At 48.8% G+C, this 14,112-nt stretch overlaps 1 protein-coding gene across 1 annotated transcript in view; it reads right to left on the bottom strand.

Annotated features, from left to right (window-relative positions):
* Window positions 1-6,213: 6,213 nt before the first annotated feature.
* Window positions 6,214-14,112, bottom strand: part of LOC142310675 (uncharacterized) — a 70,372-nt gene continuing 62,473 nt past the window's right edge. The window contains exon 3 of the mRNA XM_075348257.1: window positions 6,214-8,019. Coding sequence (XP_075204372.1) covers window positions 6,698-8,019 — 1,322 coding nt within the window. The 3' untranslated portion in view covers window positions 6,214-6,697. The remainder of the gene's footprint in view (window positions 8,020-14,112) is intronic.

Raw genomic sequence — 14,112 nt, 5'->3', positions numbered from 1 at the left:
TGGAACGGGGAGACCACCTTTGGGAGAAAAGCGGGATCTGGCCGGAGAACCGCTTTGTCCTGGTGAAAAATCAAAAAGGGGGAACGACAAGAGAGAGCTGCCAGCTCTGACGTCCTGCGAATAGAAGTGATGGCAACAAGAAACACCACCTTCCAAGACAGGTGAGACAGGGAAGATTCTCGCAAGGGCTCGAATGGGGAGCCCTGAAGTGACCCTAGGACTAGATTAAGGTCCCACGGTTCTAGAGGCCGACGGTACGGCGGTGCCAGGTGGGCTACTCCCTGGATGAAGGTCTTAACCTGTGAACGAGCGGCCAGTGGCTTCTGAAACAGGATTGATAACGCCGATATCTGGCCCTTTAGTGTTGCGAGCGAGAGACCCGCATCTAGGCCTGACTGCAAGAATGCCAACAGGGAAGGAAGGGAGAAGGCGAGAGGAGAAGAAATATTCTGCTCTTCACACCACCTGAAGAAAACTTTCCACGTGCGGTGGTAAATCTTTGATGAAGATGGCTTCCTGGCCCTAATCATTGTCTGAATCACTCTTGAGGAAAAACCAGCCTTAGCTAGAACCCAGGATTCAATGGCCAGGCCGTCAAATTTAGGACCTGTGAGTTCTGATGGAAGAGAGGCCCCTGCTGCAGGAGATCTGGACGGTCTGGAAGGCGCCACGGAGCGTCTGCGAGGAGCTGAGTTAGTTCCGCGAACCATGCTCGCCTGGGCCAGTCCGGAGCCACTAGGATGACCGGTATCCCTTCCGCCTTGATCTTCTTGAGGACCCTCGGAATTAGAGGGAGCGGAGGGAAGATGTACGGGAGACTGAACTGGCTCCATGACAGGGTGAGGGCGTCGACTCCTAAAGCCAAGCGGTCGCGGCACCGCGCTACAAAGTGCGGAACTTGACGGTTGAACCGGGAGGCCATTAGGTCCACGTCCGGAACTCCCCATCTGTCGCAGATCTGGTTGAAGACTTCCCGGTTGAGGGACCATTCTCCGGAGGCGAGGCCTTCCCTGCTGAGGAAGTCCGCCGCCCAATTGTCCACGCCTGGGATGTGTACCGCTGAGATCAGGGAGTGATGACACTCGGCCCAGTGCAATATCTTCTTGACTTCTCGCATCGCCCCGACACTTCTTGTGCCTCCTTGGTGGTTGATGTACGCCACCGCCGTCGCATTGTCCGACTGGATCCTGACCGGGCAACCCTGTACTAGGTGCCGAAACTGCTGCAAGGCTAGCCGGATGGCTCTTATCTCCAAAATGTTGATCTGGAGACAACTCTCTCTCGGTGACCATCGGCCCTGCGCTGTGTGATGTCGAAACACTGCTCCCCAGCCCTGGAGACTGGCGTCGGTGGTCACTATCTTCCAGTGGAGCGGGAGGAAAGACCTCCCTGATGCGAGGTTGCGCTGATTGAGCCACCAACGGAGGGAGTTGCGGGTCTCCGGCGAAAGATGAAACCTGCGGTCCAGAGAAAAGGGAGATCTGTCCCACTTCTTCAGCAAGGCCAGCTGGAGGGGCCGGAGATGGAACTGTGCAAAGGGTACCGCTTCCATCGCCGCCACCATACGACCGAGGACTCGCATGCCGAACCTGATGGACACTTGGCGCTGACGCCGAAGAGCGCGGAGTCCTCGTTGTAGGGAGGAGATCTTCTCCTGTGTGAGGAAAACTCGCCCTTGGATGGTATCGAATACCATGCCTAAAAAGGTGATCCGACGGGCCGGGATCAGAGAGGACTTCTTCCGATTTATCAGCCACCCTAACCGTGAAAGGGTGTCGATCGTGACCTGAACCCCGAGACGACAGTCCTCGAAAGAAGAGCCCTTTATCAACATATCGTCCAAGTACGGGATGACCATGACACCCCTGGCATGCAGGACGGACATGGCAGCAGCCATGATCTTCGTAAAGACCCTGGGTGCGGATGCGAGGCCGAAGGGAAGAGCTGTGAACTGGAAGTGATCTTCCGCTATCGCAAAACGGAGGAACTGATGGTGAGAGGTGGCTATCGGGACGTGAAGATAGGCGTCTTGAATATCCAGCGATGCCAGGAATTCGCCTACCTCCATGGACGCGATGACGGACCGGAGTGACTCCATTCGAAACGGCCGAGGTCTCACCGACCTGTTCAGAAGCTTTAGGTCGAGGACGGGACGGACAGAGCCGTCCTTTTTGGGGACCACGAAAAGGTTGGAATAGAACCCCTTGAAACGCTCTGCGGGAGGGACTGGTACCACGACTCCGGTTCGGAGGAGGGAGTCTATGGAGTGAAAGAACGCGCGAGCCCGCGCGGTAGACTCGGGAGGGCGAGATAGGAAAAAACGTCTCGGTGGCTTTGCCTCGAATTCTATTTTGTAGCCTGATGTGATGATCTCTCTGACCCAGGCATCGGCGGTCAGGGGGATCCACACATGCTGAAAACGAGACAGGCGCCCTCCCACAAGTCTGGCGCTGCTGCGCGCCGACCGCGAGTCACTTGGAGGAACGACGGCGGTAACCAGAAGAGGATCTCGTGGACTGGCGGGGGCGTGAACGCCAGGCGGGATTGGTCTTGAATGACGGGGTCTTCCTGTCTCTCGGAGGAGAGCGGCTTTTCCGCGGCTGGGGATTGGAGCTGAAGCTGCGAAAGGACCGGAAACGAGCGGTGGAGCGCCGATTCTGGAAGCGCTTGGGGCGCAATTGGGGGAGAGATGTACTCTTTCCTCCCGTTGCATCGGAGATCAGCTGGTCCAGCCTATCTCCGAAGAGACGCTCCCCTAGGAAGGGCAGGGAAGTTAGTGACTTCTTAGAGGCCGCATCCGCGTTCCAGGAGCGGAGCCAAAGGGCTCGACGGATGGCCACATTGTTGCTGGCGGCCTGGGTCGCGCAACTTGCAGACGCCAGGGCTGCATTGAGCAAGTACTCACCCGCGAGGGAAATCTGCGAGGCGATGGGAACCAGGTCCGGATTGGCAGGAATGGCGCGGAGACCGCCGCGTAGCGTGTCCGCCCAGGACATCAGGGCCTTCGCCACCCAAACCGAGGCGAAGGCCGGAGAGAGGGATGAGCCCGCTGCCTCGAAGGCGGAACGGGCCAACCTGTCAATAGTACGGTCCGTAGGATCTTTGAGAGACGTACCGTTAGTGAGTGGAAGGACTGTGTGAGAAGACAGGCGGGAGACTGGGGGGTCAACCACAGGGGAACCTGCCCAATCCTTTCGAAGACCCTCAGGAAAGGGATAATGCAAATCGATGGACTTACCACTGGTAAATACCCTGTCCGGCTGTTGCCTGTGGCTGCGCAGTAACTCAGCGAATTCTGGATGTCCGCTGAATGTGTTCTGGGCCCGCTTCACCCGCTTAAAGGAGACCTGGGTGCTCTGGGAGGAGACTGGGTCCACCTGTACCTTCAAGGTCTGGTTTACTGCTTCTATCAGGCTATTTACCATGTGCCGAATATCGGCCGCCTGCTCTGAGTCCTGTAGGGGTACCGCATCGGAATCATCCTCGGAGCAGTCAGAAGCCTCCCTGGAGGACTGACGGTCTGGACCTGGGGATGAAGGTGAAACCTGGGAAGAGTCTGAGGACGAGACCCGGCGGGTCCGTTTCTGAGCAGCAGAGGAGGACCCTGCAACGGGGCTCACCTGCTCCGGGGGCAATTGCGCCGGGTCTGCGGGAATCTGGGCGAGCGTCGGCAGCAGGCGTAGAGCTTGCGCGATGGTCCGAGAAGCCTCAGAGAGGGAATCTACGGACTGGGACAGGGACGCTAGCCAGTCGGGGGGGGGCGGGACGCAGGGCCCTGCAGCATATGGCGCTGTGGCGTCTGCGATATCAGAAGCGTCGGCCGCTGAGTCCTGCGGAGTCTGCGCGTCTGTAGAACAGACGGAGCATAGTGGGGCGTCCTGACCCTGGGAAAATTTGGAGCTGCAGGAGGAGCATGCAAAAAATAGTGCAAAGGGGGCCTGCTTGGATTGGGTGGGCTTAGCCTTAGGCATGGTGCACACAGGTACTCTCCCTGGTGGCTGCTAGGAAGGAGACAGGAGAGGGTTAACTCGTCCCTAAACTCAGAGAATGCTACCTAGTGAGGGCTACTCCTTAGGAGCAGAGCTTACCCAGGTCCTGCGTGCTGCCCACCAGTCCAGAAGTGGAGTCCAGGAATGAGCTGGCCAGAAAACTCAGAACGCCGGCGTGCTGCAGCCTCAGGGGACCAGAGGCAGGCTAAAATGGAGAGGGGACGCTGGAGGAGGCTGGGGGAGGAGCAGGATTCCGGCGCGAAAAGTCTGGAGGATTCACAGCCCCCACCATCTGCCAGGAGGCAGAGCAGTGGGAGGTACAGAGGGAGACGACCGGCGGCCAATAGCGCTGCAGCGGGGGCGTGGCTAGGACGCAGGAGCGACCAGGCCGAAGCCGGGGACTAAATTTATGGAGGGGGCCGGGGGAAAGAGCAGGGAAGTCGGATCCTACCTGCAATCGGCGGCGCCGGCTCAGCGATGGATGCGGTGCAGGCAGAGCTCCCTGGCCCTGCCTGTGAACAGCGCTGCTCGTCCAGGAAGGCTCCGGGGGAGAGCGTGCTGAAGGCAGGGTAGTAGGCATCATGATGGGGGTAGACAGCCCCCTATCAGGAGAAGGCAGCGTGACAGGGCCCGATCTATCACAAACGCTGCTGAGGTTCCATCCCTGCTGTATTCCCCTGTACGCCCTTTGGGGTGATACCTCAGGGCGAATCAGGGGTGCCCACAAAACAACCTGCCCACACGCGCACCCCCGGGAGTGGTACCACGGGGACGGGCGGGGGAGAGGGCCCCGAAGTCTCAAGCCCCTGCGACCCTGGGGAGCGGTACCCACGGGGCTGCGGAGAATGAGTGAAGCGAATACCTGCAGAGAAGAAGACGACAGGTATGAGAGCGATGAGCGGCGCCGAAATAAAATAAAAAAAGCGCAAAAACATACATGGCTGAGGGGGGCCGAGACGGCCCACATCAGCCTCCTACGACACTAAGCTAAAAACTGATCTGAGCCCGCCTCCGGCTCGGGGTGTATGCTGCTAGGGAGGAGCTAACTTTTTTATGTTTACTTAGTGTCAGCCTCCTAGTGACAGCAGCATAACCCATGGTCCTGTGTCCCCCAATGAAACGATAGAGAAACAGCATTTTAATAAGACAGGTTCTCCTCAAAATAGACCTCGCCATGGGTCGACCATAGAAGGTGAGTGCACGTGCTCAGCGTCATATCTAGAGGTTGTCTTTTCAAAATAGAAGTATGAGTGCTGCCGGCATTGCTGCAGGGGTTACAGGGGTGGGGGTCCACCTGTCAGTGCTGAGACCATACGCTGCACACTGCAGAGTTTACAAGGGTGGGAGGTCTGCCTGTCAGTGCTCAGACGATACGCCGCATACTGCATAAAATTGGTCTAGATAGCCATCGTCCATGATGGAAGCCTCTTCTAAAGATGATGCAAAAGAAAGCCGCAGTTTGCTGCAGACAAGCAGATTAAGGACATGAATTACTAGAACCAGGCCCTGTGGTCTGATGAGACCACGATAAATGTTTTTGGTTCAGATGGGGTCAAGCATGTGTGGCAGCAACAAGTTGAGGAGGACAAAGATAAGTGTGTCCTGCCTACAGCCAGACAAGATCAGTTTGAACCACTTCCTTCACATTCCAATGTGACAACAACCCCAAACACCTCCAAGACCACCACTGCCTCGCTAAAGAAACTGAGGGTAAAGCTGCTAGACTGGCAATCATATCTCCAGACTTAAACCCTATTGAGCATCTGTGGGGCAACCTGTGAAGCTGTAGTGAATTCCATACCCAAGAGAGTTAAGGCAGTGCTTTAAAAAAGCTGTGTATTGGGAAAGCCAACTCATCCAAATTGAAGGAATTAAAAGGTAGTCTTGAAAGATCTCTACAATATTCAGGTCAGGATCAGAGGGAAAGTGTTAAGAATATTCTCAGACAAGCTACAATTGCATACATCAATTGCTTAGTGTATAGGAAAATGTTTTCTCTTCTACCACTAGCTTTCCCCCATCATGAGCCTGGTAAAGAGGAACACAAAACATGATTTAAATAATTATTCCCTATGAAAAAAAAGTTTTCAAAACCAGAAAATGTCCTAGAAAATTACATAAAGTGTTATCTCCCTATATCTGTGTATTAACAGGATTTTAACCTTAATATTATAATGTAATACATATATATCATCTGGATTCTAATTGTTTAAAAGTTGTTTATTGGTAATTGCAAACATTTCATAAATTACATACAAATTTTTGATGTTCAAAAAGATCTGATTTGCTGACAAGACATTTCCCAAATTCATAAAACAGATATGTCTTCACCTCTATGAATTATCAAATTACAAGATCTGTTTTCTGGTTTAACTTATTCCCACATTACAAACATGAAAATGGCTTCTCTCCTCTGTGACTCCTCTCATGCTGATAAAGACTTGATTGACATGTCAAACATTTCCCACATTCAGGAAATGAATACAGCTTTCCCCCCCGTGTGGCTTCTCTGATGCCTAAGAGAAAGTTCTCTCTGAGCATAAAAATATTTTCTCCTGTCTTTGATTTCTCACATGTAGGCATAATAGGATTTATTTGTGAACCATTTACCACACTCTAAGCAACAATATAGCTTTTTACATATGTGATTTTTCTGATGTCTAATAGATGTGATTTACGTGTAAAACATTTCCCACATTCTGAACAGGCTACTCCCCTGAATGAATTCTCTGATGATTAACAAAATGTGATCTCTGATTGAAGCATTTCCCACATTCTGAACATGAATACCGTTTCTCTCCCGTGTGAATTCTCAGATGACTAACAAGATGCGATTTCTGTTTATAATATTTACCACATTCTGAACATGAATATGGCTTCTCCCCTGTGTGAATTCTCTGATGTGTAACAAGAATATATTTTGTGGCAAAACATTTTCCACATTCTAAACATGAATAAGGTTTCTCATCTGTGTGGCTTCTTTGATGCATAGCAAGAGCTACTCTAGTTTTAAAACATTTTTCACATTCGGAACATGAATATGGTTTCTCACTTGTGTGAGTTTTTTGATGATTAACAAGATCTGATTTAGTTGGAAAACATTTCCCACATTCTGAACATGCATATGGCTTCTCACCTGTGTGCATTTTCTGATGTCTAATAAGATGTGCTTTACTTGTAAAATCTTTCCCACATTCTGGGCATGAATATGGCTTTTCCCCAGTGTGAATTCTCTGATGAGTAACAAGATTTGTCCTGCGATTGAAACATTTCCCACATTCTGAACATGAATACCGTTTCTCTCCCGTGTGAATTCTCCGATGACTAACAAGATGTGATTTCTGTTTAAAATATTTACCACATTCTGAACATGAATACGGCTTCTCCCCTGTGTGAATTCTCTTATGTGTAACAAAAATATATTTTGTGGCAAAACATTTTCCACATTCTAAACATGAATACGGCTTCTCCCCTGTGTGGTTTTTTCGATGCATACCAAGATAGGACTTAGTTTTAAAAAATTTACCACATTCTGAACATGCATAAGGCTTCTCCAGTGTGCGAATTTCTGGGGATGAATATGGCTTTTCCCCGGTGTGAATTCTCTGATGATTAACAAGATTTGTCCTCCCATTGAAACATTTCCCACATTCTGAACATGAATACAGTTTTTCTCCTGTGTGCACTCTCTGATGTCTAACAAGATGTGATTTCCGTTTAAAACATTTTTCACATTCTGAACATGAATATGGCATCTCTCCTGTGTGAATTTTCTTATGTGTTCCAAGAACAGATTTACTAGAAAAACATTTTCCACATTCTAAACATGAATACGGCTTCTCCCCTGTGTGTTTTCTTTGATGTATAACAACACCTTGTCTTGTTTTAAAACATTTTTCACATTCGGGACATGAATATGGCTTCTCCCCTGTGTGTTTTCTTAGATGTACTACAAGATCTGATGAAGTTGTAAAACATTTGTTACATTCGGAACATGAATATGGCTTCTCCCCTGTGTGTATTCTCTGATGTACAACAAGATTTCCTTTGTTGCTAAAACATTTTCTACATTCTGAACAGGAAACTGGCTTATTTCGTTTTAGAGTTGCTGGATATTTCACACCCCTTATGTGACTTTTACTTTGCTTTTCAGTTTGTGATGAATCGGAAGATAAGGATATATCTGGGACAACTGCATGTACTTGATTTGTAGCCTGCGCGTTCTCAGGATTTTCTGCCTTTAAATCTGACTTCAGATGTCCCTCTGTGCTCCTATTACAGTCATCTGCCAAAAATGTAATTTTATTATTTCTAAATACAAAAAAAAGTGTTGCAATTTTAAAAACATCAGTATGTTACATGAAAAACAAGCCCCCGTACAACTCCAATAGAAAACTAAAGAAAAACAAATAACATTTTTTTTGACAAATTTCAGAATTTTTCTTTCACTACTAAAAATACAAAACTATACAGGATTGGATAAATGAATGTACTGACCTGAAGAGTCATATTTCAACTTCATATTTACCATTAAAAAAACAACAAACGCAACTGCAGGATTTGTTCACCACCTCGCCCTACAGTGCAATGTATAGTAATGTAGAATAAGAGTAATATGCAATTTAACTGGAATAATTAGCGTTGAGAATCCACATTTTCCAGCTCTTTGTCTACTTGGGATAAATATGTTGCTATAGTTCAATCATGGTTTCATATATAAATGTAATACTCCCATAGCCTGGCATAGTCGAAGAAGGTAAGAAGATATTCAGCTCTTTTACCACCCTCCCGTATTTCTGCCCACATATAGTGTACACCACTGGGTATAAAGAATGTGAATATATGATATTAATATTTAACTTTTATTATTACCACTAAAGAAATATAAATATTGTTAAAATGTCCCTATCAATTCATGGGATAGTAGAGGACATACCCAAGCCCTCAATGTTAATTCCTAGTCTAATATTGGATATTATCCCTTATATAATGAAGAGTGAGAATATTATAATTAATAAGCAGCACTGTGATCATGACACAAATTCTTCTATATGTTAAATTAATAAGGGCGGGATGAAATAGACACTAAACAAAAACAGAAAATACAACATTTGTTTTTTGCTTCTATTTTTCATGAGCTAAACTCAAAGATCTAAGACTTTTTCTATGTACAATAGGCCTTTATGTAGCACCCACGGGGCAAGGGGGTTAAATTACTCTTCACTGGGCATGGTGATGTCGGGTCTGGGGACGTGAATGGGTTTCCCTTTCTGGCTGGTTTCGTGGCCCCGAGGTGTACAATAAATGAGGGGGTGGTTATGGTGGAGCTTGATTTTGTGATGCCACCTGCGGTATGCGGCCAGGGAATAGCCGCCGCTGCTATCACTGTCCTCCGGGGCGGATGGTAGTAGCAGCTAAGGTGTTTCTGCTCCCCACAGGTGGAGCAGGCCCCGGGGAGTATGATGGGAGTAATAGTAATGGTGGGCGCCAAAGCCCAGGGAGGCGGCACCGGGAATGACAGGCGGACACACTCTCTGCGGGTTCCAGGTGTTTTACTCCCAGTTCTGCTGCTCGCTCGGGAAGTACCCATCACCAGCTGTGATGGGCCCTGTCAAACTCTGATCCTTTAGAGGTCAATGCTGATGCAATGGACGGTGGGCCCTTCCTCCTGGCACTTGGTGTTGGATCCCCGTGGCCTGAAGCTCTTGGGGACCCCTGGTTCTTGAAAAGTGTGTACTCCCTGCCCGTATGCAGGTGCATCAGGTCCGCTGTGGGGCCTGCCTTGGAACACGACCCCGGATCCTATCTGGCACTGTGCTCCGTGAACTGTGGGGGCCGGAGGGACGTGAAATCCCCCAAGCCTGCAGATTTTGGTGGACAACCTGGAGTATAATCCACAGTAGGATTTTGCATCTTGTACAGCGCCAGTCCCGAGGGAGCAATTAAGCTCTCCCCTCGGCGACCACATTGACTCCCGCGTCTCACCAGAGCTACTGGTAAAATTGTGACTGCTCTCGGTTTCTCTCCTGCTGGAGAACTCGTGACTGCTGTGTTGGCTCCTCACCTCCCCTGGTGGTTGCTCCTCCCGTTCCAGGTCCCACCACTAGTGGATTGGGGATCCCAGATGTGGTGGTGTCCTAAGGACCCAACCACGTTGGTGACCCCTTTTGACCTCAACCTAGCCCGGTCCACGGTAAATTAGGACAACCTGGTTGTGTGTGTATGAGTTGTGTAAGTGGAACTGGCACCGACCTCCTCTAGACCCAGATTAAGCACTGCACCTTAAGTCAGGTGCAGTACCGTGGCGACAGAAGCATCAGGGGCACCACATTTCTCTCTCAAATATTGTTCAGAAATTTTTCGAAAAATCGGTGTGCCTTAGGTTGGCCACAATAAAGTTTAGTAACGACAATGTCCTTTTTTAAATACATAAATACGGCCACGGTGTGTGTTGGAGGGGTAGGGGGATGGTGTTTAAACACATAGGTGGCCAGTGAACAGCTGAGCGCAAATCAGCTGACGTGTCGGGTGAGTCATATCACGGCGCATGCATCCTCCACACTGGCCGTATTAAGGGTGGTCCTGACAGCGGGGAGAGAGCGTCGGCAGCAGTCATGGAGACCGCGCCTGCGCCCCGGCCCCTACTGCCGCCGACAGGACACCCCACGACCGTGTTTTGGAGCATGCCCACAGGCTCAAAAGTGGAACTTAGTCAATAGCGTTAAACAATCCATAATGCCTTTTTATTAAACAGACAAGTTGAGAATTATAGCGGTAAAATTAAATAATATTGGAGGACCATAACTTTAATAAAGACATATAAAGCATATATATGTTTTTTACATACAATATATAATATTAGACACGAAAAAAAAAAAAAAAAAAAAAAAAAAAAAAAAAAAATCGGTGAGTAGACATATGACATATATAAAATATGAAATATGACCTTATACTTTGTGTTTTATGTTGTTTACACAATAAAGTTTAGTCTAAAATGTGCAGTGTTCCAGTGATTGAAGGTGATTTGAATGGGGAGGAGGGACAGAAAACCAGTGGGTGATCGCTATTTGCTTCATGCAGTGCAACCATTTGCATACAGGTGATCAATTTGGTGACAGTGGCCTGTGGATAGTTGGTCCACTCTTCTTCAATGGCTGTGAAATTATTATTATTATTTATTTATAGAGCACCATTAGTTCCATGGTGCTGTACATGAGAAGGGGTTACGTACAGAATACATATACGAGTTACAGTGGACAGACTAGTACAGAGGGAAGAGGGCCCTGCCCTTGCGGGCTTACATTCTATAGGATTAGGGAGGAAACAGTAGGTGGGGTGTACGTTGGGCGGCAGCTCCGCACGGTGGTCAGGCGGCAGCTCCGCACGGTGGTCAGGCGGCAGCTCCGCACGGTGGTCAGGCGGCAGCTCCGCACGGTGGTGAAGCAGTGAGGTCATTGTAGATTATACAAATTTTCTCTCCAGGACAGGAGACAAACTCTAGCGCAGCGCCACCTATTGGAAGTAGCGATCCTAAAAGTTAAATGTGGATTTTTAACAATCCTTTCAATATAACTTAGGATATATAAGCCAGATCAGAATCCCAATTTGCAGACACGGTGTTTCGGGGTGCTTGCCCCTCGTCAGTGCAAAGTATGGGGTGTCTGATCTGGCTATGAGAAGCTTTGTGGGACCATGGAGGAACACTATTCTCCTTATGGAGACTTTGCAAGCCAGTCTGACTGGATGCTAGTAAGGGGACTTATAGCTGCCATGCCCCTCTGCAAAATATTCAAATTTTCTCTCCAGGACAGGAGACAAACTCTAGCGCAGCGCCACCTATTGGAAGTAGCGATCCTAAAAGTTAAATGTGGATTTTTAACAATCCTTTCAATATAACTTAGGATATATAAGCCAGATCAGAATCCCAATTTGCAGACACGGTGTTTCGGGGTGCTTGCCCCTCGTCAGTGCAAAGTATGGGGTGTCTGATCTGGCTATGAGAAGCTTTGTGGGACCATGGAGGAACACTATTCTCCTTATGGAGACTTTGCAAGCCAGTCTGACTGGATGCTAGTAAGGGGACTTATAGCTGCCATGCCCCTCTGCAAAATATTCAAATTTTCTGTCCAGGACAGGAGACAAACTCTAGCGCAGCGCCACCTATTGGAAGTAGCGATCCTAAAAGTTAAATGTGGATTTTTAACAATCCTTTCAATATAACTTAGGATATATATGCCAGATCAGAATCCCAATTTGCAGACACGGTGTTTCTGATCTGATGGGGTGTCTGATCAGGCTATGACAAGCTTTGTGGGACTTGTAGATTATAGGCATTTCTGAACAGATGAGTTTTCAGGTTCCGTTTGAAGCTTGCAAGGGTAGTAGATCGTCTGACGTGTTGACGCAGAGAGTTCCAGAAGACTGGGGATGTTCGGGAGAAGTCTTGGAGTCGGTTGCATGAGGAGCGAATGAGAGAAGAGGACAGAAGGAGATCTTGGGAGGACCGGAGGTGACGTGTTGGAGTGTAGTGGGATATTAGTTCAGAGATATACGGAGGAGACAGATTATGGACGGCTTTGTAGGTCAGTGTTAGTAGTTTGAAATGGATACGGTGGAAGATTGGAAGCCAATGAAGGGACATGCAGAGAGGAGAAGAGGGGTGGTATTGAGGAGAGAGGTGGATCAGTAGGGCAGCAAAATTAAGGATGGACAGGAGAGGGGCGAGCGTGTTAGCAGGGAGGCCACAGAGGAGGATGTTACAGTAATCCATGCGGGAAATTATGAGGGCAGCACTAGCATTTTTGTAGATTGCGAATTGAGGAAAGGACGGATTTTTGAAATATTTTTGAGTTGAAGACGGCAGGAGGTGGTGAGGGATTGGATGTGTGGTATGAAGGACAAGGCAGAGTCAAAGGTCACTCCGAAGCATCGAATATAATTCTGGACAGCAGAGATATGACATCTGGACCAGAGAGGTAGATCTGAGAGTGTCATCAGCATATAGGTGGTACTGGAAGCCATGGGACTTTGAGTTGTCCCAGGCCAAAATGTATAGATAGAAAATAGTAAGGGTCCCAGGACAGAGCCTTGAGGGACACCAACAGAGAGAGGGCGGGATGAAAAGTTTGTGTGGGAGTGGGAGACACTAAAAGTGCGGTTGGAAAGGTATGAAGAGATCCAAGAGAGGGCAAGATCTCTGACACCAAGGGAAGAGAGGATCTGTAATAGGAGGGAGTGGTCGACAGTATCAAAGGCTGAGGACAGGTCTTGCTGAATATTGGCAGGAAATTGTCTTTGCTGTCGTATTCGCCGATCTAGAGCTTCCTATAGCTGTTCAATGGGTGACCTGTCTGGAGAGTATGCTGCCATGCAAGAACTGGGATGTTTTCAGCTTCCAGGAATTGTGCACAGATCCTTGCACCATGGGGCTGCGCATTATCATCTGCAACATGAGCTGATGGTGGTAGATAAGGCACAACCATGTCCTCAGGATCTCATCATAGTGTCTCTGTGCATTCAATATGGCATCAATAATGCACCTGTGTTTGTTGTCCGTAATATACGCCTGTCTGTACGATAACCCCACTGCCACGTCTATTACAGCGGTGACATCCGCAAACCACTCATCCACGCGACACCATACACACAGTCTGCCATCTGCCCTTTACAGTGAAAACTGTGATTCATCTGTGAAGGGAAACCTCTCCAACGTGCCAGATACCATCGAATGTGAGCATTTGCCCACTCAAGTCAATTGCAACGACGCTCTGTAGTTAAGTGGAGACCCCCGATGAGGATGACGAGCTGCAGATGAGCTTCCCTGAGATGGGTTCTGACAGTTTGTGCAGAAATTCTTTGGTTATGCACCGACTGTTGCAGCCGCTGTCCGGGTGGGCTATCAGACGCTCCTGGAGGTGAGGATGCTGGATGTGAAGGTTCTGGGCTGCTGTGGTTGTAGGAGGATGACCGATGCACTACAGCCCCCTGAAGACGCCATGGTTATTTTGAGTATTTATATGTTGGAAATGTTTATATGTGTGTGCTCTTGTGACGCCCTGGGCCCCTGGGCAAGCCAGGGGTCACAGGTCACAACACCACACGCACCCCACATTCCCTGCAGGAA

The sequence above is a fragment of the Anomaloglossus baeobatrachus genome, chromosome 5 (assembly GCF_048569485.1).
Source record: "Anomaloglossus baeobatrachus isolate aAnoBae1 chromosome 5, aAnoBae1.hap1, whole genome shotgun sequence".
In the NCBI taxonomy this organism is placed as follows: domain Eukaryota; kingdom Metazoa; phylum Chordata; class Amphibia; order Anura; family Aromobatidae; genus Anomaloglossus; species Anomaloglossus baeobatrachus.
Note: the sequence above shows the minus strand (reverse complement) of the source record. Positions and strands in the feature narration are given on the sequence as shown.